This window comes from Centroberyx gerrardi, chromosome 18 (assembly GCF_048128805.1).
Source record: "Centroberyx gerrardi isolate f3 chromosome 18, fCenGer3.hap1.cur.20231027, whole genome shotgun sequence".
Classification (NCBI taxonomy): Eukaryota; Metazoa; Chordata; class Actinopteri; order Beryciformes; family Berycidae; genus Centroberyx; species Centroberyx gerrardi.
Window position 1 is genome coordinate 23115107 of NC_136014.1, and position 23963 is coordinate 23139069.

At 44.1% G+C, this 23963-nt stretch overlaps 1 protein-coding gene across 1 annotated transcript in view; it reads left to right on the forward strand.

The window, feature by feature from the left end:
• The window catches only part of bach2b (BACH transcriptional regulator 2b), a 79483-nt gene that overhangs the window by 30438 nt on the left and 25082 nt on the right, over positions 1 to 23963 (forward strand). The window contains exon 2 of the mRNA XM_071899251.2: positions 22946 to 23200. Coding sequence (XP_071755352.1) covers positions 22958 to 23200 — 243 coding nt within the window. The 5' untranslated portion in view covers positions 22946 to 22957. The remainder of the gene's footprint in view (positions 1 to 22945; positions 23201 to 23963) is intronic.

Below are 23963 nucleotides of genomic sequence, written 5' to 3' on the forward strand. Positions count from 1 at the left end.
TACTTACTTCTTTATCTGTGCATTTACAGTATAGCCCTCTATCTATATAGTTTTAGTTATACAAACATTTCTCAGAGGCAGAAATAATCTCATTGGTTGAGTTAAACCTCAGTGGGCGGAGCCAAAACCACATTTTAACGTTTTTTTCTGGCTAAGTAACTTTAGACTGCAGCCCAGTGAAAAAGGCAAGAGGTAAGAGGAGAAAGCTAATATTATGAAGCCTAGCACCCTTGATACCAATAGAAAAAAAATAAGTCTAGTCATGCTAAGTTATCTAGGTTAGCTAGTTAGCCTAGCTGACCGTCCAAGTTCAAACTAGTCATAGTAGCCTATAGCTATCTAAGCTAGCTGCTGACCTTCCAACATCATGAATGCCATGGTCATGAATTCATGAAAAAAAGAATTTCATTGCCATTCATATTTTTCATTTACACTTTGACCAGAGTTTAAAGTTTGACAGTTAGCTAACTTGCGCACCAAAGAAGCACAGGTGGAAAGATTGAGCAGAAAACTAGGTGTTAATTGTGTTATGCTTACTCTGATTATGACCTTACTCCAATAAAGACAATCAGATAAAGGTGTTTACATGGCAGTTTCTATAGTCTGAGTATTGCCTTAATCCGGTTAAAATGGAATTATTAGTGTGCATGTAAACATACTCATCACTGTGGCTGGCGGTTCTTTCCTGGCTTGATTTCTCATGATGTAAAGGTGGAAATCTCCTTCAGCGTGGCCCACCATTAGTGACAGTGGGATGGACAGACGGTCTTTTGACAGCTATCTGAAGAAGCTTGAATTGATAATTACACAGGATCCTCCACAGCCACGCCCCTCCTCCCCCCTCCTCATCTTGAGCCCGGCTCCTCTCAATGGAGAGGGGGGATACCCGACCTAATTGGAGGAGCTTTGATGTGATGCTGGTTCGCTAAGCCTCTCAATTCAGCACTTAGCACTTAACAATACATGTTTCTTTCATCTGCAAAGCCAATTAATTTGTGGCGTGGAGTAGAATTTCAAAGAGGGGGCAAGAAAAGGCGTATTTTTCAGATTTTTCTGTGGAGAATGGTGGTGCTGTATTACCATAGTACATACATTTGCTTAGTATTTGAAGTTTTGCACTAATGAATTACTTAGTCATCAGAGATGGCCACAGGCAGGGAAGCCAATTCATGCCTCAGTTTTATTTTTTCCCTCTATATATTGCTAGATCATTGTTTATCCATAGATGTTTATTGCAGAGAGGAAATACTAATACCATCAGATAAAAAGCACAGTCTTTTTATTGAAGTTATTTATTGTGATAAGAGAAAAAATAGTCCCTGAGAGTCATTCATGCAGTACTGAGAATGTACTATTAGACTTGTGGAACATTTTCTGACTCATTCCTGGCTTCCTCCTTCATATTATGACTCAGAGGCAGAGGGTGAAGAAAAGAAAAAAACAGTTTCAGACTTCAGAGCATTCTTGTGTGTGTGTGTGTGTGTGTGTGTGTGTGTGTGTGAGAGAGAGAGAGAGAGAGAGAGAGAGAGAGAGAGAGATCGCATGTAAGCAGTCTTTGGGAGTAACTGTATTTCTTGGATTATGTAATCGGATTACAAAGGTAAAGTAACTGGAATCGCCCCAAGATACATTTCTAAAAGTAGGTGATCCCATTACTGTTGCTGTTCCAAGAAATGTAGTTTATATGTACATCAGGTTTACTTTATGAATTATTCATTTGAACATTTAGAACTTGTAGATTTGTTTATGGATTTATATTAAGCCATACTCTTTTGAAAGTGTAAATCCTGTCACCAGCTCCTACTCGGCCTTTCGGGCTTCTACTGACACTTTTAGATGGGACTAAATAAGTGTAAAATGTATATAAATTCAAGAAGCCCATGACTGTATTTCACCTCTTTCATCTTTCACACCTGATGGGCATCTTTTCCGCACATTTTTGAATTCTTCTAAAAAGTATGTAAATGTCTATCTAAACTACCACTTAACCATTTCCATGTGGCATATAGATAACCCTTCGCCACAAACACCTTTCTTATGGTAATCTAATCAGCAATTGATTACTTTTCCATGACAGATTCCGTTTTTTGTAATCCGCCCAACACCATATGAGCATTTACATGAGTGAATGAACGTGTGTGGCCCTGTTGTGTTCTATTTTTGTGGAAATGGGGAAGTGAAATACAGTCCTATGCCCCCCCCCACCCCCCCCACCCCCACTCCCCACTCCCACCACACACACACACACGCGCACACCCACACACACCCACTCTCACCCACTCTGCACTGTGTGTGTGTGTGTGTTTATGGAAGAATGAGAGGGGATGCATGTCCTGCGGCTACCCCAGCGCTTTGCGAGCTGTTTACGAGTCTCCTTTAGCCTTGCCTACCGTCCCCAACACCCCCCCACCCCCACCCCTCACCCCATGCCCCCCTCGTCACTCCCTCCCCCCTCGCAAGTTTGTTGTGACGGGTCCGACAAGCTGCTCGAGACAAGATGACGACAGTGTTACAGGATGTGAAACGGCTCAGAATAAGTCATCGAATCATATTCAGACATTTACATGCACATGACTTAAAACGGAGTGGCTTAGAATGACTGTGATTGTAGGATAAGCTTGAATTCCTACATCGCCGACATGGCAAGGAAAAGAGGACTAAAAAGTCAAGGAAGAAAGTGTTTTCATAGCGAGTAGAGGAGGAAGATATGGCAGAAGGGAATTCGATTCAGGGGAGAGAGAGAGGGGGGGGGGACATGATGCATTTTTGGTGAAGATATGAGTTCTGAGGTGAAATCGCAGCAGTGTGGTTGACGTCAGCCCTTTCCCTCAAATAACCTTCAGTCGGTGGAGACTTGATGAATGTACCATGACTCATTCTTGGCTAGTGCCCTGACAGGTGAAGTCTGGGCTGGGCTTTTTTTACAAGTTCTCTGTGCTGCAGAGGTGAGAAAAGTTCACCAAATGAGGTGAGGGAGAGAGAGAGAGAGAGGGAGAGGGAGAGGGCCGAGGCGCTGCTGAGCCACACTACTGTTACTGTGCTGATGCCGAAGCTTGTGAGCAGATGTTGAGATACTGTCACACAACATGGTTTAGGTAGTATACGGAGTTGTGACAATAACCGAAATATCAAGACTGAAGAAAGACAGAAAAAGCCTAAATTTGATGTTGAATTTTATAAACATTCAATACTTTAACCCAATGTGTTCTGCAAGCTGAAATAGCATTTCAACGTCACCTCCCGAGGGCGTAAACATGCAGATTGGAACGGTTAAAAGAAGAAGTAGAAAACGAAGAGGATTGGAATAGACAGGGCCGCAGTCTGGCTCTTGACAGTGAACTGCAGCAGTCAGCACAAAATTCAACCAAGTCAAACAGCAGAAAATATGGCAACAACAGCGCAAATTTCAACCAAGTCAAACAACACAAAATATAGCAAAAACAGTGCAAAATTCAACCAAGTCAAACAACAGAAAATATGACAACCAAGTCACCGCCAGTCCACCGCGTCTTGAACTGAATCCCAGTCCACCTAAAACTGGTTGACCAAACTGGTGCCAGGAGCCAAATATGGAACTATTTCGCTTGCAGAGCCGACAAAAACAAACACCCAATCCGACATATCAAAACCCACAAATCAAAAAAAGTGTGGGGACATATTGCTTGATGATTTTTCCTGTTTGCCCTGATATCATACTAGTATATAATCAGAATTTTTAGATATTAAACTTAGCCGTAGTTTCAAAGTCATAATTCTGGTATCGTGACAACACTATGTAGGCCTATTTTCAGGCACAGGATTCTCACGGATCAGCCGTATAAATGTGAAGATCAATGCTGCTGTTGTGATTGGATTTAGAAAAAATTACATTCTCCACACAGGGGTTAAATATTAGACCGCTGGCAGCTGAGGCATGTGTGTCCACCGCCAGTCACGGAGCAAGTTATCGAGCCCATATAAGCTGCTGATCGATGACTGGCTTTACATTAGATCTGAGTACAGAACATATTGAGCACACAGAGAGAGCCGGGGCTGACTGAACCGTGCAGAGGGGAACTGGGGCATCAGCGGGGCTTCAGCACGGACAGAGAGCAGAGAGTACAGCTGGCTCAGGCCGGCTACCTGCTCCTGACATGTGGAACAGGACCCATTCATCAACCCCGAGCAAATAAATCACCTGCTCTCGTGTCATTTCCGAACGCGTGCTCTTATCTGGTTGTAGTGTGGAGAGTGTAGATACGCTCTGCATCAGGAGAAGATCTCTTTCCCTACTGCCTGTTCTTCTGCTGCAGGCCACTTGTCTGCTTGTTTACCTACTAGGACTTGGCATTTATTGTTGGTGTAGTACGGGGTCCAGCTCGAATCTAGTTTCACCTCATGTTAAAGCATAATTTCCCATCTATTTTCCCATCTTTTTCCATCATACTCTCCAATACAGTCCTAAAGGGCCAGTGGACACTTCAAAAATCAACCATAAAAGCACCTAAAGCATGTCTTTTTCAACACATTGATTGCTCCCTCTGTAATGAGACATGTTGGTATAAAGATGTCATTTTAAATTATCTCAAGTCAGGCCTTTCTCATACAGTTTTGATGCCACCTTGGCCACTGCTTTAGCATTTCCTTGCTTACTCTTTGCCGGCCGGCTGCCTGTCTACATGCTTTTCTGTGTCAAGTAGTGCAACATAAATAGTCAAAATTGTCAGGTCATGTTTCATTACAGAGTGAGTGTCAATATGTTGAAAAAGACATGCTTTTGGGGTTGTAGGACGGTGTTGGAGAGCTGCACTCGGGCAAGCAAGACATAAGCTGCTCTATAGTGAAGCAACTGACGAGATTTTGGTCAGAATCGATCAGCTTGATGGAACATGATGAGAGAATAGGGTCCAGGTCAAAAATGGCATGAGTTATGCTTTAAGGGCTTTAGGAGGCCGGGCAGAGCCACATTATGTTCATGTCTTCAGACCCAAGGCTCGATAGATTCATGCGTGGAGGGAGGAAGACGATTAGAACAGTTTGTTCCTAATAAAAGCCTGAGGAGGGAGTGCATGTAGTCTGTGTGTGGTCATCGTTATCCCCCCGCCCCAATAGAGAGACAGCAGATTAGCTGCATCATTAATGTTTAGTGGAGCAGAATGTCCAGGGTCTGGGGCACAACTACAGCAGTTATGAAAGAAATTAATCAGAGGCTCTCCACGAAAAACCTGTTGTTTTTTTACACTTGCTGCTGAAATCCCCCTCCTAGTTCTGATTCATCACACATAATCATCGTGGTAGCTGTCCCAGAAGTGGTCTCATGTTCGATAATAAGGCTGACAGAGTGTGTATATATAACATTGTTCATAAAAGCTGCATGGTGCAGGGCAGGCACCCAGGGGTCTTTTTGATGGAGGATATTTAAGTAACACAAATAATGACAGATCAGACAAAAACCCAGTATACTTTAACATGAACCTTTTTATGTTCAGTTTTTTTCATCTGTGAAGTCTGGGCCATTATAAATCCATTGAAGGATTAGGCAGCTAAAAATAGCCTCTTACGATGGGGGACTTAGTGCACAGCCTAAACCATAAACAAACAAATGGCAATTTCTCTGTGGCCCTGTCTGCCTGCGTTTCAGGGAGTAATTTGTGGTGTGCAAGAGGTTGACCTCGGTCAGGAAACAGCGGCAGGATAAAGAAGGGCCATTTAGCCCTGTTTGGAGCTTAAAGAGTGGCCTTCTCGCAGGCCGTGTCCACTGTGTGGCAGCTGTACGGCCACAGACATGGCTAAAACGCTTAGGATGCATGAGCATGGCTCAACCAGAAATGTGCATCAATCATGCCTTCCAAGAACTGTGTGCCACTAGAAAAGCAAATGTCCTCCGCAGACCATCATCCAACGTGTCATTTCAGCCAACGCTGTCTCTCGTCTGCAAATAGCAACAGCTTGCGTCTGCGTTTTTTTCCCCAGAGGTTCCTCGGGGCTGATCCAGGAGGAAGGCCGGCCTGCTCCATCAGTCATTGTAATGTTTGCTCTGCACTTGACTTCAAACAGCGCGAGAGCTGAAAAGGAGAGAGTGACCTTTGAGAAGCATGCCACTGCAGCAGGCGTTTCTGCTACCTGTTTGAAGAATTGAAAGTAATAACCCGCAATATTTTCATATAAATAAATGCCTATTTTTGCTACTCTCTCAGTTGATATAACACAGCTTTTACATCTGCTGTTCTGAACACCCGGTGTCTGGTAGGTCTTTCCTGGGAAAAAGAAAGAAAGAAAGAAGCGATGTGTTTTGGCAGCAGCAACATCAGTTTATTTGGAATAAGCAGAAGAAGAACTGGATAGTTAGCATGAGCAGTGATAGCCACCATGGCTGAACAGACAAAGAAAAGAGCGAAGAAGAAGAAGACGTCATTGATTGTCAAGTGATCTCTGGGAAGTGCGGTGCAACAGAAGGAGGAGAAGAAACAACTGCCTCTGACTTTCACCCTGACTGATGGGGAAATTGGTTTAAATTCTTAACCTCCACTAGCCGCCACCAGTCTGCCACACATAAAATACACGATTTGCATATGAGTAAGATTAATTCCCCTATGGTTGAATAGTGAATAAAACGGTGCTTAAAAAATTCCCTCACTCTCGCTTTTTCACGTTTGCTTTGAAAGGGAAATTCATGTGCAGGAAAGGGCATGCAACAGTTGAAAAATAAATGGCTGATGTCACAGCAAGATATTCTCCTTTGATGTATGTTTGTATATATGTCTTGATAAGGAGATGGATAGATATAGATATAGATGTGAATGTAGGAGCATTTAGTTATAAGGAATCCTGTTATCAGCCATAATGACAGTAATGAATGGGAGGTCACTGGTTTATCTGCATTCACTGAGCTGCAGAGTCATTGAAAAGATAATGAATGATGAATGAATGAATATTTTCAGATGCTTTCACAGGCTTTAATATACAGTATTTATACTGCATGTTAATATACAGTATTTATGCCGTATATTAAAGATTAAGCATTTAACAAATAAAGAAGTAATATCTTCACTGTTTGTGTTTTATTCTCTGCCAGGAGTATTTCCTTGATTCGAAGCTCCTTTTTTCAGTGTGAGGGGAAAAAAAAAAATCACATCACAAGCACAGAAGATCAATACGTGAAAACAAATTTTCCAGGCCTCTAACTTGCTGTGTGTTGCCTATAGATATGGTGCTTTCAACTGATTATTGGATTAGTCATTTCCAGCCATGATGGAAAAATCATTCCCTGCCACCACACACACACACACACACACAGAAAAATGTCACCCACCTATACCATCAGTATCTGTCCTGTACTGTACACATAGTTTATGGTATTGGTGTATCGGTATTGGCTCAGTTTTCCACTCCCGTTACTCGTCCAAAGACCTGGCCTGCGCTCAGTGCACTCTCTCCTTGAACTTGTTAAGATTCAGTGTTTTAATCAAGAAGAAATCAATAGCCCTAGAGATAAATATTGATCTCTCAGGAGCCAAGACTGTAACAGAGTTATTTGACCTGCTTCTATAGCCGCACAAGCCGACACGATGGCTGTTTTGAAATACAGCAGTGAGGGAAGGCTTTGGGTATTCATGCTGTCAGTGTATTTCCTCTGTGTGTTGTAATTTTCTGTGTTGTTCTGTGTGTATGTGCAGGGATGCTCCAATGAGGCTTTCCGGGGACGATTCCGCCAATTGAAATTATGCATTTCACCCAAACTTCCTACTAATAACGGCAGATCATGTACAGCAAACATAAATTCCACCAAGGCACTGTGTTTAACAGATTGTTCATGACATAGCTCTCCTATCCATGTGGAAATAAATCACAGGTTTTATCCAAACACAGTAATTACATGTTAGTGTGTGCTTGATGACCGAGGGCTCTGCCTTCCTTCCAATGCATCGTACTGGTTCTAATCTGTGATCATAGGCTGTGAAATCCAAAAAGCAACGTCAGAAATCAAGAGTCAAATGTTCTGCTGACTCACTTTCCTGATCCGGCATTTGAAACTTTCTGCTTTTTTGATCAGGTAGTTTAAACAGTGATACAGTGATCAACTAACCACCGATGACCTGTTTAGAACGTTTATCAGCCAATTATGATTGGTGTCCGATTGATCGGTGCACACCTATGCAAGCGTGCTAATCGCATTTACCTTCAGCCTGTGGCACCACATATCATATATCACATATTGACAGTAAGAAGGCATCCTATTTGTCCGTATCTCCATATCTCAAGCATGATATCAGCAAAAAAAAATTAACAAATGATTTCTAAAAGGGTGGTGATAGCCGCGTGACGCTCTCTGTGGTGTCGGAGTTACGAAAACGGGATAAAAACAATACTTATCAAGCAATTTTCCAACACTGACGCTGACATTATATATTTGACCTTGCTAATTATTCGTAATGCGGTTCCCCCGTGAATATTTCCACTGTGACTTGTGTTGCTTTGGCGTGCAAAGAGGCCTAATCAATAAGCATGGCTTTCTCTTCTCGGGTTGAGTCATCAAGAGTGCCGCCCTAAGCCACTAACCGCACTCTGTGTCACATCTGCGCACACTTGAAACCATAACCTTTCATTGTGTGCCCTTGCTCTTTATTTCTGACACTTTAAGGCTTGTACTGACGCAGTTTTATCTCTGACCCCGACTATGTGGGCCTGACAGGACTGGAAGGACCCGGGGTGGCTGACCTGTGTGACGAGTTTCCCCGCAGTGATCCAGTTCACCTTTACACAGGCCATATTGTGAATTGTGCCTATATTCTGAAACAGCGTTGAATGACGTTGCATTCATTCATGACAGAATGCTGTTTGTTCACTGTTTATTCCCCCTCCTCTCTGGTTGAAGGTATGCAAACCATACTCTCGGACCTCTGGCATATGATTCAGACGGCCTCGTCTCACGAAATCCTGTGAAATGAGCATGTCTAAAAATGCAAATATTGTTCAGAAAGTGAGAGAAATACGTTCCCCCCCACTACGAAAGCATTGCATGAGGGAGACACGACTAGAAACAGGGAGTAGTGCGATATTAAAATAGTGTGGTGGAAAGTAAGGGTGTGGAGATCGGGGCGGTGGAAGCCCTAACACGAGCATTTACTTTCAACACCTGGGTTCAATTCCCGACTCACGAAGAAGTTTTCTACTTTGAGTGAAGTTTTCATTGTCAGCAAAAGTTTTCCTTATTTAACCACGATGAAAACTATACTCTATAACTTTAACCAAATTGTTTTAGCTGCCTAACCTTAACCGTTAGCTAACCTTTTATGTGACGAACATGTGAAAATACCCGGTCCAATCTGTACTCTTGTCACATAATCCTTTCATGGTGGAAGAGCGTAATCTTCACATAATTTGTGTCCCTGTGTTGGATTCGGGACTATTGATTTGCCGGATTTCCGTTAATGTTGCAACATGGATGCAGCCGTACTCCTCTCTGTAATTGTCAGTGTATCTCTGTAGTACACTAACGCGGTCCAGTCCCCTCCCCCTTCACACACACATTTGTGTGTGTACATATATTTTCACCCTCACATCAGCTCCCAAATTAGCTCCCTCACACTCTGTCAGTGCCGCTGCCAGTGGGTCATCTAACCTGCTATGGCCATTCTCTGGCTGGGTAATGTGAGCAAGCTTAGCTCAGCCCGGGACGCCTGGTGTGTTGGAATGTGTGAACGTGTTGCAACCTCCCCTCCTCCCAGGGCTGCGCGGCAGCCGGAATAAACTGACAGCAGCGGGTGTTCAGTGCATCCCTAGACACGCTCTCCCTGAATGACATATATTTATGTGACCTGTCCAATTACCTCAGAGTAGTAGAGCCGGCGAGGCGCAAGTCGGCGAGATAGCGGCGCTCTGACAACTCCGGACACACAGAAACATTTCCCTTATCTTCTGGGCCTCCGAAGGGCCTCATCAACCGAGTGACACGCGTTCCCTAAATTAGACTTTGAAGAGGAAACGCTGGTGTCAATGTCAAACATATGAATGAGAGCTGTATGAATAGTCACAATTGTCGACTTTGTGGTCGGCGAAAACGAGAACTGCAAAGTGCGTCGATGAATGAGAGGAGTAAGCTCGTCTGTGCTTTATGAATGGTTGAAAGGACGATTCGGGAGGAACTGTCGGCTTTTCTGGTCTCGCGTGCGGTTTTTTTCCCGCCGCCGGAACCGTCGGACGAGGCGTGACGACCATATATACACAAATAAATAGGCAGGAATTTTCACCGGCTTGGTGTGAGATGTAAAAAGGCGTCCCCATGGCGTCCAGCTCGAGCCCTGATTTCTCAGAGGTGCTGCACGTTTCTTTGTGTTTGTCAAGGGTGCATTACAATCAGTCATATCAGTAGATGGTGTCTTTCATCTTTTCTCGCAGCCTGGCTCCGCAGCTCCTTTGATCTCTGCTGGATATTTAGAACATTGCTCCGGTTTGCACATTTAAGCGTGTTGCTACAACAGCAAGGGCACTCGTATGTATTCTTACAGCTCGAGATGTCGCACATGCAAGAGTGATGCGTGAAAAACTGCTTTTCTGCCATATCAACAGACTTGTACCCTCCAGCCCACACACACAGACACAAACACACACATGCTATCTCTCAGCGTTGCACACACACGCCCACACACACACACACACACACACACGTATACATACAGACGTGGCTTTTGAAGGTTTGACGTGGGCGATGCCTCAGTGTCAACTCTTTCCTGTGGGGAGACTTTCCATTTGCCTTTTTTCCATGAGTCGTTAGAAGCTTGATCTTTTTGTCAGAAAATTACCATCGATTTTTTTCGTACAGTTTGTGCAGCAAATTTATGTTATTGTTTTGAATAACGGCTTCCATCCTCGCGGTTCCTCCTCCACCCTGCCCCCACCCTTCCAGCCGCTTCCACTGGGCCCCATTAATAATGCAGCACATAATCCGGTCTTGGGCACACTCATCCTCGCAGCCCCTTGGCCTGCCAATCACTGGCCTAATTAGCACAAGATCTGCTGTTTCTCCGGCTCTGGTGGCGCTGCTGGAAAAAAACCTCCAGATATCTAAATCCAATTCCTCAAAGGCCACGATCCCCTTTTGGCAGTGATGGTTTTGGGTGTTTCACTTCTATAGAGAGTCGGTTTTTCTGTGGTCGCCGCCTATAATCGAGGTGTCTGCAGCTAAACATCGAACTTGTTTCCTTGTTGATTCAGTCAATCACACAGGAAGAGGTTTAGACAAACAGTTGAAGATTGAAAATAAATCTGCTTGTGCGTGCAGGTGTGCCTTGTCATTGTCAATACGAATGTCAAGCTTAAGGTAAGAAATGCACGAAGCATCTGGTTTTTTCTTTTTTCGGTTGTGTTAAAATGTCAGACGTAGGCCTGTGCTTTGTCATCTTTCCTCCGCGGCGACCTGTGTGCATGTTGTGCAATAATGTATGGTGTGTGATTGTGGTGTTTACACTCAAGCTGAAGCTGTGTCATGACTAAAACCGAAATGGGTCCGAGTCAGGATGATCAGAATAAGCCGTGACTCCGTTTGAAACCACGCAGACTGTTCAAAAACTGCAATGGAAATCAGATTAAGCAAAAAAAATATCCGAGACGAGACTAAGCAAAAAAGACAAATTGCTGACAAAATAGAGTCTGAAGAGCGAGACAGAGCTCAGACAGTGCAGCCCTGCCTCAGACATTTGGAACAGCAAGCCCAGTCTATAGATAACCTAGTGTTTCTATCACATGTGCAGTGTGTTACCATATAAGACAGCAATATGACTCACCCTGCTCACTGACCTACTATGTGGGAAGTCATGATTCATGCAAGCTGCATTTAAGCAGGCAGGGCCCAAAAATACTCTGGCATGCCGTCACACAAACACATACACAACCGACACACACACACACACACACACACACACACACTCATGCACACCTCACTTGCTCAGTCATACTCACCCACCCACAGACGCTGATAGGCTCAGATGCTCTCGGTAACATACAGTGAGAGACATTAGAAAGTTGCTACAGCAAAGACTGGATGATAACAAGATGACTGGATCTATTCTGATGCCTTTTTGAGGTAATGCCAATGTAAGCTAGCGACTAACTTTTTTTTACTCTTACTCTTTTACTCTTAGAATTACACTTAGAATTTGTTTGGTAAAGAAAAGTAAAGTATGCTACGGTGTTATGCAACAGGTAGTTTTACGCTAAACGATCTGATTGGTCAGAGATGCATTTCAACTATGCTGATAATTCCCCCGAAAGCGTGACTAGCCATTCTTTAGTGAGAGTCGAAGTTGTTGCTCTGCTAACCAGGGAGCCAGTTGGTGCTTTTTCTTGCTTTCTCTTGTTTTTGGTAATAGGGGGGGATTTCAAGAAGGATTAGTCAGCTAGATAACTCTAAAAATAAACATAAAATAGCTTCTCGGTGTTGCTTGTAGTGAGAAATCTTTGATAGGTATGGATGGAAGACATCCACAAGAACCAAGATCCAAGTTTAATTTCCACAAAGTGTTCAGAACTTTAAGAAATATCTGGCCAACTGGGTGAAGCCTCTTCTTGAGACAGACATCCTGCACTTTAGATTTTTTTTGCTCTTTATGTTGATCAAGTGAGGCGCTGATTTGGTGGATTTAACAAGCTTTTCACTTTCCTTGACGTGACATTTTCCCGTCTAAGGTATATAAGCCTTAATGCATTTGTAATAGAGATGGCGGCTGCACTGATAATGAGTTTCTTAGTATGTAATCCGGCTGTCTTTGATGGTTTCCATACAAACTGTGCTTCTCGCTAATTGTTTCTCTTAAAAGGTGGATCTCAGTGGTGGTTTGAGTATTGATCCACGTGGTTAAGGTTATGGCCCGCGCCCTTTCCATCGCTAAGAGATGAAGTAGCTCCGGTGTTAATTAGGGGGATTGCTGATATGCGGATGCAGTTTGAGCGGGAGTCTAAAGTGCTCTCTGGGCCGTGCGGACGAGAGCTCGGTCTCTCAAGCGGTCCCATTCATCACTGTCAGCGGCAGGAGCGCTACGGGCCGGTCCGCAGCTCGGCAGCACCCATGGGACTCATCCCAGCCCGGGCGTCTGTATCCCAGATCGCCTTGACCGTACCGGACCCGAGGGTTTGCTCAGGACACGCAGCTCAGACTCTACAGCGGGTTCCTCTATTCGTCTCCAGGTCACACATTTTAATTAGGACCGTGACACATTCCTGGAGCCCGGCGGAATCGTGTGTATGAATATCTCAGGTCTGGTCGGCCTTCTGTCGGTCAGAAATTGATGCGATGTTGTTTATGCTCAAGACCAGCGATCGAAACGCAGGGAGACAGTATTGATTTCCATCCGGGGCGAAAGGCACTCAATCCATTCGTAGATGGACTTGAGCTTAATGACTCCCGCTGTAGCCTGATTTGACTCGGTGTCTTCCATGTCAGGTTTTTACCTTTAACTTACATCCCCATCCATCTTCGTGGTTTACTCTTGCAAACACTCACTATGAAAGACTAGGATCCAGTCTTTTTGCATCACTACTTACAGTCATAAAATAGTCTTTTGTTGGAAAGTCATGATTTAAATGAACTTGAAATAGTCATGTATAATGGTGATGTGATGCATTATTTTCATGACAGTGGAATTGATGTCTAAGTGGTGTAGATATGCTGTAGTTGATCTTGTATTTCAGGAGAGAGCCTTCAGTGATTTTGAAGTAATTTCACATGAAACGTTATTGAAACGTTATTGAAACGTTATTGGCGGTGGGATCAAACGTGCCGATGAATTCGCCTCGCTGTGCTTGCACATTTCTCAGAAGAAGTCAGCAGAGCCTGGCAAGGATCAGTGGCACGTCTCAGTCTTGCATATATTATCTCAGAATCAATATCAGCAACCCAGTGACCTTATGAAAGTCTGCTTACCTTATCAGCCGCTTGGAGAGTAGGAGTCTCTCTGCCACTGATGTTACCGAACTCTCTGTGGTCAGAGTGGAAAGCCCCATACTGCAAAAAAAAATGTTCATGTAACAGCAGCTTTATTAATCTTGTGTTGCAATCATATCTTTTCATTAAAACAAGCGAAGGAATTTACCTAAGCAGTGACGTAATGTCGCTTGGTTTGATGCAAGTTAACATTTTTTTTTTTTCATACAAATGCTGTGAAATACGTCAGTTTATTCTTTTTTCAAGGTGTCAGATGTGTCAAGAAACTTCAAGTGAAGTGAACTCACCCCAGTGGCAGATTTCTTTCAAGCCACATCAGATTTTAACAGTGAATGCATTATTCAATTACTTAAGTGACACAGTTTTTGTTTTTGGTTGTTGCTTTTTTTGCAGTGCGCTGAACTGACAAGTCAGCCTTCCTTCCTCTTACTGGCGACGGCTTCTCTTCTCCTGCACAACTCATTCATTTGTCACGTAGTTGCTAGTTTACATGTCGGCAGGCTGGAAGAAATGTTTATGCTGACAGCTGGATTTATGGATTTAAGTGCATGTTAGAGCCTGACCAGCATGGTTTTTGCACCTGATACCAACATTTGGAGAAGAAAATCTAATATTTTGTCACTGTCGATTGAAAACCTGGTATTTCCAAAATGTCAATTTTTCAGGAACTAAGAAAAATTGTTTTTTTTAAGCTTGATGACAATGCATTTTTGACGTTATCCAATGGGTTTTGAAAGGGTTTCATAAGACAGAGGCCAGAGAATTTTCTCAACCCATAGATGAGCATGTAATCGTTCGATTGAAGTTAAAACATCAAAATAACCCAAATTGTTTCAGGTTTTTCCCATGATAGCAATGATATATGCCAATAATTATTTATTTCTGGATAGATTAATTCATTACAAGCATTGTAACCCTCTCTAGACCAACTCTAGACCACAGTTCTAAAATACTGTTATGTGTTGCCATTTTGTCAAAAATATCAATATAAAATATGTATTTTCCTTTAAAACTAAAAAGTCCTAACTGCTATCATTTGACAGCTTTGAATTTAAACATTTAAATATCTCAGCTTTCAAAATGTCCCTCCATGACTTTTCTTAGACCCAATTTCTGTACAACCCAGTGTTGTTCGATTTCCAAAATCAGACAAGGAAGCAGTAGTTATAATTATATTTACCGCCTTCAGTTGACAGCTTGTTGGCCTTCACTTAGACCCCCAAAATCCATTGGCCTTTGTAGTATTAAAGATCTAGTGTCAATTAAAAGAAAGAAAGGGGGAGGGAGACAGAGTGTTTGTATAACAGCTAGGGAGACATTTAAAGTGAGTTAGTAGCCATGGTTCTTAGTCCATCCTCATTAACATTTTCTATTACACCACAGATAGAGTGATCCCTGTTTAATCAATTCCTCTTCTCTGAGATCCCCATCTGATACTCTGTAATGAACCATTAACACGTTTCTGATGATCTGTGCAGTTTGTCCCAGAGAACCGTCGTCCTGGGTGTGATTAGCACCGCTTTTTGATAAATATTAAAACGGCTGCCTGTGGTCCGTCTACTGTATGATGTACATTTAGATATGCATACGTTTCAAGATCCCGCTGCCGTCTTGAGGGTGAAATGAAGCGATTTTCAAACACTGCGATAGGAAAGTTTCATTAATTTCAAATGTAGTGTCGGCACGTAACATATTCATCCACTTTATGGCAAGTAGAAACAACTCTGTGGAAATGATCGCTATTGGTGTCAAATCTAAAGATGCAGTTTAAAAAACATATTCTAGTATGATAATATTGGGATGAGGATATTGCTACATTAGAATGACAATAGAAAGAAAACCCAGAGAACATTTTCCATATCACATTCTTAGACAGCTACACTTAAAAAGCCTGATTACAGCTTAACTTGAGTTTTAAATGTATTTTGTGGTTGAAAACGTTCCTTTTGCTTTGAGATGAAGCAGTATCTGCATGTGATTTTTATCGAAACTTTATACTGGGGCTTAAATTTTGCGCTACATTTTGTGAGACTGACATCATCACCATGTATGTTGGCATTTGCCGCCTTGTACAACTCCGAGGGCATTTGTTGCTGTGGCCTAATTTGATAATTCCAATTAAAACCATGTTCATCCTTGGTGTAATTACAGTCATCTGGCTGGAGTCCTCCCTCCTAATTGTGCACAGTGACACAGTGTTCATGTTTGTCTCCCATTGACTGTACTGGCTCAGCGGATAATGTTATTAGACTGTAGCAGCAGCAGCAGTTGAGGCTAACCTTGTTTACTACGAGGAGCCACAGGGTGTGTTTCTATTTTTTCACGGCCCCGCTGTCTGGATGTTCCTCGGGATAGAAACATCCCAGCACCACAAGTTATTTTGAATGTTTTGGTTCCATAGAAAGCCATGTTTTAATATTCCAGTTGGTGACTTCCACCTTTTCCTGCGACAATGATCACTTGTGGCAGGTGCTCGTAAATGTTGGCTGAGCCCCGTGGGCCTCGTTCTGCTCCACAGCTCTTCGTTGTCTCCCTGTTTGATGCTCAGTTCTGTCAGTAAATGCTGAAGAGCATTATCTGATGTGTGGGGGGGAATTAATGAATGATGCTAGGAATGAAAATGCTAGAGGGAAAGCCTTGTGTCGAGTCGCTGGCAAAGCCTGGGAAAATGCGATCTGACCGTTAAAACAGCAGGATTTGTTAGAGACTTTACCTTAGACCCTGTGTGGAGCATAGGTCAGCCACAAAAGTTCACCACCTCACATGCCTCTGGACCAGTTTCTAGTGTCTGTTAGTGTTTCAGTGTGCGAGTGTCCTTCTCCTCCAGGTGATTCTGGGCATCCCCCCCACTTCCTCCTCTGTTCCTCCATGCTCTCCAGGATATAGGGCATTAATGAATGATGGTAGGAATGCAAATGCTTGAGGAAACTGCCTTGAAACCGCTCACTGGATCTGCCTCTGAAGTTGTCATCTGACCAGTGAGTCAGTAGAACAACAGGATTTGTCATCGTGATTAATGTCCAACTGGAGCTCGAGTGCAGCGAGCCTTTGAATCTGATTCTGTGTCAGTTGCAGTTGAAGGGAATGTTTTTCTGCGTGCCAGGCTGGCATTCCCAGCCAATCAAAGGAGCCCGTTATATTGTGAGAAATGCATATGGAAAATGCTCTGTGTTTGCATAGGACTTCAAAACATAGATGCCTGAAGCGCGAGGAAAGCAGCGAGCCTCGCATAGCTTTCAACGTCAGTTTCCCTCTGAAGGGAAAGTGAGCAATGTGAAAATGTTTCACATTCCTTTGTTTCGCCCACCTATGTGCTGCTGCGGATCATCTATTTACATGGAAAAGTGTAGAAAGGCATGTCTGAGGAATGTGTTGTCATGGCGGCCAGGATGTGTAGAGGGCGGGAGGGGGGTGGGGGTGGGTGGGGGGGCTTACTGCATGGCGGATGATGCCCTGTTTATGATACGAGCCATGTGACCTCACCCCTGTCATGAGTGTGGCACTCGGGGCTTTGTTCAGCCCCAGAAGTCGCCCTCCCCTCCCCTCCCCTCCCTCAGCCCCACTCTCCCTCCTTTCCATTTCATTCCATCACGACCCAGTTCCACCCCCACCTTCTCCCCCGCCACCACCCCCTCCCTCCTCCCCTCCACCCTCTCCACAGTCCCTGCACACATTACTCTGGCGAGACCCAGAGAGATAGGACACACATTACAGACACATCATGACGCTGTCACCCCCCACCCCCCCACCCCCACTTCTTAAAGCCTCCAGACCAAGACCTACGTCATACAGTTCAGTCAAGCCAAGGGTGACTCAAACAAGCTGCTGCTTGTCTTGTTGAAGCCACAGACTGATTATTGCCTTCGATAATTGTGAAACATCTGGTTGACTTTTCCATCCAAGCCCCTGTCCCCTTGTAAATGGTGACGTGTGGCTGTATAACACTAAGGGTGCGTTCACACCAAGCATTGTTTGGAGCAGTTTATTTAAACTCCTTCAGTTCAGTTTGTTTGGGCAGGTGAGAACAATGCCCTTCGACCTCCAAATGACACCAAATAACCGTTCGTTAGGATTGATAACATCATCCAAACCAACTACAGGAAACCACCCCAAAACAACTTTCTCAACTGTCTAGTGGATTTTTTTTCCCCCTTTTAAAATGTTTATTAGTCTATGCTTCTGTTCCCGTATCTGTCCCGTATTGTAGTATTGCAATCTGTGTGAAACTACTTGTTTTTATCTGTGCTGCTGCCAATCCTGGCCAGGTCTCCCTCGAAAAAGAGGTTATTAATCTCAGTGGGACTTCCTCGTTAAATAAAGGTTAAATAAAAAAATGCAAGAACTAACAATTTAGACACGGTCACAGTCTTTAAGTCTTTTAAAAAGTAATTGGGGAGTGTGAAGCTGAACAAACCACATACAAAAATGCAACAAAGTCAACTTTTCCACTATGGACCAAGAAAACAAGCTGTAAGTGTGATCCCACCCTAAGACCTTCCAGCAGGTGTGCTACAGCGGTCAAGCCATGAGCCAGTAAGTTAATTAATTCGACCAAGGAGAAGCAATTTTACTACACAGTCAGCAGCAGGTAGAGTCAATACACCTCCAGAGCCTCCATTCAGACATGAAGGCCACGCAATCGTAGGTGAATGCAATGAAAGCATTTATATAGAGCGCTACCTGCAGCTCCATTGCATGCAGCCACTGTACTACAGCGGTGTGAGGGCTGCTGTGCACAGATGCGTTAAAAAGATCTGACTTCCGTATCGTGACGTATTTCCGAGTGAAACAGGAAAGACAGGCGGGACATAACGTTGGGAGGAATTTGATTTGAACGTTGAAAAGTGGGCGTGTCATAACACCCGAAGACACACCGAAGTACCATGCTGTTGCTAGCTAGCTAACTAATGAATCTTAGCCTCTTAGCTCTGTGCGCTAAAAGTTGAAGATTGATTGATGGGTGGATGTCATGATATTATTGGTTGAAATTAGTTACGGGCATGCTTACGTAAGCACACGGCATATTTTGTTTTACAGGAAGAAAACATGATTGAATTTTGATATAAGAATACAATGAAATTGATTTTTGGTATTTTTTTGGGCATATATTGTTAAATAGGTGCACAGTATGACCGGGGATGTGATCTAAAAGGGTTAAAAAGGCATTTTTCATTTCATCTCGTCTTTAAAGCAGCGCACCATGGCTACTACAGCAGCATTATAATTGCTGTAACGGGGAGCGCAGAGCTAACCGATCTCCAGCCGCATTAGTCTCCATCAGCGTCCCCGTCACGTCAGCAGGCTCTCTCCAGGAGGAGCCGGAGGTGGGCAGCGCTGCAGCCGCTCTGTCCGCCGCCGGAGGAAGCTTATCATCACCCACACTGCGCTTTTTGATCAGCGCGGGAATGTTAGTCACAGAGCAGGTTAGCTGCATCGACGCTAGTGTGCCAGAGAGAGAAAACTGCCCCTGGAAAATGGAGAAAAAAAATCAGTTTTGCATCCATCAGCAGTTCTAATCAGAATGCAGCCGTAACCTGCTATTTTGTGGTGTGTGAGTCCGCATATGTGTCTGTTTGTATGACTGTCTGTCTGAGTGTGTGTGTGTGTATGTGTGTCTGTGTTTGTATCTGTGCACATGGATACGTGTGTGTGTGTGTGTGTGTGTGTGTGTGTGTGTGCCTTGTGTTTGTGTCATCCTTGCATTTTCCTTCCACTGCAACAAACCGTCTGAAGTCCAAGCGAAGCGAATGCACATTCCAGGGTAGAAATAGCATGTTTTGATTGCTATGAACCTTGCAGCCGCATCTGGAAACATTATTCTTGGAAGACAGGTCATTATCCCAGGAAGCCAACTGAGAAATGTTTGGTGGAAATAAGCAAACTATACAACAATTGGACCGGCCACTCAGACAACCACTGGAGATGTCTGGACAGGCGGAGCGGGTCCAAATCGGCCCCCGCACCAGACTGTGCACTGTAGCAGTCGGTCTGCAGTGATGACTGCTGCAGTGAGAGTCTCACTAACACTCAGGTGAAGAGTTGAGCCTATAGAGAGTGTCCAAAACAATAGTGCGAATGGGCTAATATTGAGTCTTTAACCCAGTCCATGTCTCAGCTGATTCAAGGCTTCAAAAATTCCCCTTCGTCGAGTCTCCTCCCCTTCATTTACATTTCCCCTTCACAATTTAGGTGGATTTAATTGGTGAAATCAATAATGGACAGGCCATTTCATTTTGTACACTCAAATGTACACTACCAGTCAAAAGTTTGGACACACCTGATTGAATGTTTTTCATCATCTTAAAGCCATTTTAATCTAAAGGCTTATGCTTAAATGCTTGAAATGTGTTTTCTTAGACAAATATAAATGAGTGAAGTTGATGCCTATGTATGAATTTCTTTCCAAAGCCTTTGCCTTTCCATCGAGGCAAAGGGCGGCTACTTTTAAAGAGTCTAAAATATAAGATAGTTTTGTTTAACACTTTTTTGGTCACTGCATAATTCCTTTTGTGTTATTTCATAGTTTCGATGTCTTTACTGTTATTCTAAAATGGGGAAAATAGTAAAAAATAAAGAAAAATGTGGTGTGTCCAAACTTTTGACTGGTAGTCTAGATTGTCAAGAAGAATCAAGACATTGAGGAAATGGTCCTGGATGAAATGTCCTCCCCAGTCCCTTAGCGCTTGTACAGCAGTCTGTTCTCATGGTGACCACCGATCTGACCCCGTCCATTTCCATTTACACGGAGAGGGGTTTCTATTTTCAAGATATATTTCCATTTGCGAGGAAGAAGAAGCCCCTCAGTCTCCATTTTCACGCTGGGAGTGGTAGCGACACCCGCACACACACACACACACACACCCCCCACCTCCCCTGAGGCCTTATGTGTGCGGATACAAGATCCACTGACTCTGAGTATCTTGGATGATGGAAAACTCATCTCAGAACTGGCACGGAGTCAGAAGTCACCGAAAGGGCAACACTATCACAAGGGAATGTTTTCTGTGCATGCTCTTTTTCAGCAACACTCGTCTTATTGCTGGAAACGTTTCACTGATTAAAGTAGTAATCTGTAATATCTTCGTTTTGGGGGATTTCGGTGTCGACTTTGCGGTTGAGCGCTCATTGCTGTGGTGTTTCTGCACTGCGCTTCCCAGAGTTCACCTGTCAATCAAGCAGTGTGGGCGGGACTGTGACGTGTTTTTCCTTGGATTTAAAACTGTAAAAGCAAATAAAACCATACAAACGAAGATAAAACACAGGTAAAGGAAGAATAAATCAATAAAACTATGAGAAGACCTTCGTATAAAAGTGAGTTTTAAGAAGTGATTTAAAGGAGGATACTGCCCAGGACAGCCAGTCATCTTCTGTTGCAACTCCATCAAAATTAGGAATTAATTGCCATGCTCCAGGATGCTTTGACAGTTGGGAGGGGAGACGGTTTCTTCCTCAATCTCCCACCTAGGATTCAAATTAGCGACCACAAGCCCACTTCTCTGGCCTCTAGGCTATTACCATCCCCCAGTGTTTAATATGAAGAGGAGGGAGTAAACGTATGGCAGAGACGTCTACAAGCGACATCTTTGGCATGGAGTAAGATCTAATATAAAGGCTCTTTGAGTGAGTGGTGTGTGCGGTGTTTTCTCCACCGGCTCCTCCGAGGGAAGATAGCTCTGCGTCTGTCATCACAGGCCCAGCAGAATGGAAAGCTTGGCAGGAGAATGGCGGGCACGTGCTGTTATTTCCCAGAGCCGCGGCTTCTTCTTGGGTATGTGTTTTGATGGAAGTGTGGAGTTACTTACTGAGAAACACGCCCGCGAATCTGAAAACTCACCCGGCCCGGGGGGAACAAAGCAGGGGCAGAAAGAGGTCACAGCGCTGTTTCGTTTCATTATATTTACACTGAGCAAAAATGTAAACGCATCATGCAGCAATTTTCAAGATTGTGGGTTACAGTTCATTTAAGAAAATCATTTCGGATGAATTGTGGGCAAAGGAGAAATGTTCGCTGACAGGGAGGTAAACACAGTTGTGCACAAGATTAGAGAGAAATAAGCCTTTCATGGAAGATTAATGGGATATTTTAACTCATGGGACCAAAACTTTGCATTCATATTTTTGTTCAGTATATTTTTGGATTACTTACAATTTCTTTGAACTTCTGAAATGGGGTTTCACATTGAATACAATGGTAGTTGTTCAGAGACTAAATTGAACAACAAGATTAACTTCACCTTAAGAACATTTTCTGAAATGATGCGTTCACTGTAAGGTTCAACCGATACGGGTTTTTGAAAGCGAATACTGAAACCGATGTTTTTGTTTCGAAGCTGCGGATAGCCGATATTTTGTGCTAATATTCTACGTCTTTAAGTTTTTTTCCATTTTCATGCGTGAAAATTACAGTTTCTACTGTCCATAGGGTAAGAAGCTGTTCTTGTACTTAAATTCTCAACCCGCCTCGGCCGATGTTACTCTTGCTGAGTGTGTCCAAGCCGCTCAGCATACCTTTACAGTGAGTCCCTCTTAGATTACAAACACATGTGGACTTCCTTTCCAGAGCAAAAGTACAGCACGCTTCACACTGGGCCCAGTTGAGTCCCTTATATCTCAGTCGGTGATGCAATTGTGTGTTTTTTTGCACGTGATTTGCTGTACAGTGTGCATACGTGTCTGCAACAACCGAAGTGGGAATGTGGTGAACGCTTGCAAGCTCTCATACATGCACACACTCATACATGTACACGTGTGCGTGCTCCGACGCATGTACGTACGTGTGTATATGCGTGTATATGTCTCTTCACTCGGCGTGGGGTGTGCACTGCATCACGGTTACTGGATTTTTTTTACAAGGGGAAAGGGGAAGTGAGCACGTGAAGTGGAGAGAGGAGGCAGCCGGCCAGTCAGGCTTGTATGTGTTGAATCATGGGGCTGGTGGGGCTGACTGGGGCTGATGTCAGCCCTGCGGTATGCGTTCGCCGGGCTCCGCTGTAAGCTGACCCCCCTCTGTTGTGCTTCTATTTCCAGGGCGTGAGCGGAATGTCCGTGGATGAGAAGCCTGAAGCCCCCATGTATGTGTATGAGTCGACGGTTCATTGTACCAATATCCTCCTCTGCCTCAACGACCAGCGGAAGCAGGATATCCTGTGCGATGTGACCGTCCTGGCGGAGGGCAAGGAGTTCCGCGGGCACAGGGCCGTGCTGGCTGCCTGCAGCGAGTATTTCCTCCAGGCGCTGGTGGGCCAGGCGGAGAATGGCTTGGTCGTTAGCCTTCCCGAAGAGGTACGTACAATCAATTTCCTGGGGATTTTGGTCTCGGTGGGGTGGAAATGCCATACTGAAACAGCTTTTTAGACAATGTAACACTAAAACGCCGCCGAAATACAAAAGAGAGAGAGGTCTTCTAGCCACTCCCCCCCCCCCCCCCCCCGTCCGGTGGGAGGGGGAAACATCGAGGGCCACACACCGTTTCCAACAATGTCACCTTCCTCTGCCCGTTTCTTGTTGTTTTATCACTTTTCCTCTTTGTTCACGATTGACTTTTTGATTATTTTTAGAGTCATTTTTGTTTTCTTTTCCATCAGCCATGTGATTTTCTTTTCTTTTTTTGCGTGAGAGAGGATGTAAGCAAAACAGTGTTTTAATTTGATCTGTTAAGCTGATCGCTGGAGGATAAAGACTCAGCGAAAGGTGCTAGAAAGTGCATTATTGAGACGGCAGGGCTGTGATTACCAATTAGCACCTGTCAACTGCTGTCGGCAGAAGGTAGCACTTCGCTGTGAGATTAACGCCATCTCAGGCTTCTCCTTACCAGGTTCAGCAACACTCTGCTCCTGCTCACCTCAGCTCCCGTGTGTCTTTAAACCGAGCCCCCTCCGAGCTGCTCCGCCGACGACTTGATGAAAGTTACCCCTCTGACGTATTGATGTCACACTCCCACACTCGTACTCACACACGCATGCATACATGTACTCCCGAAAACTGGGGCATACGCCGCGTGTGCCGCGCCGTCGAGGCTCCTCGCTGGGGCCGGCGCGCATTAATA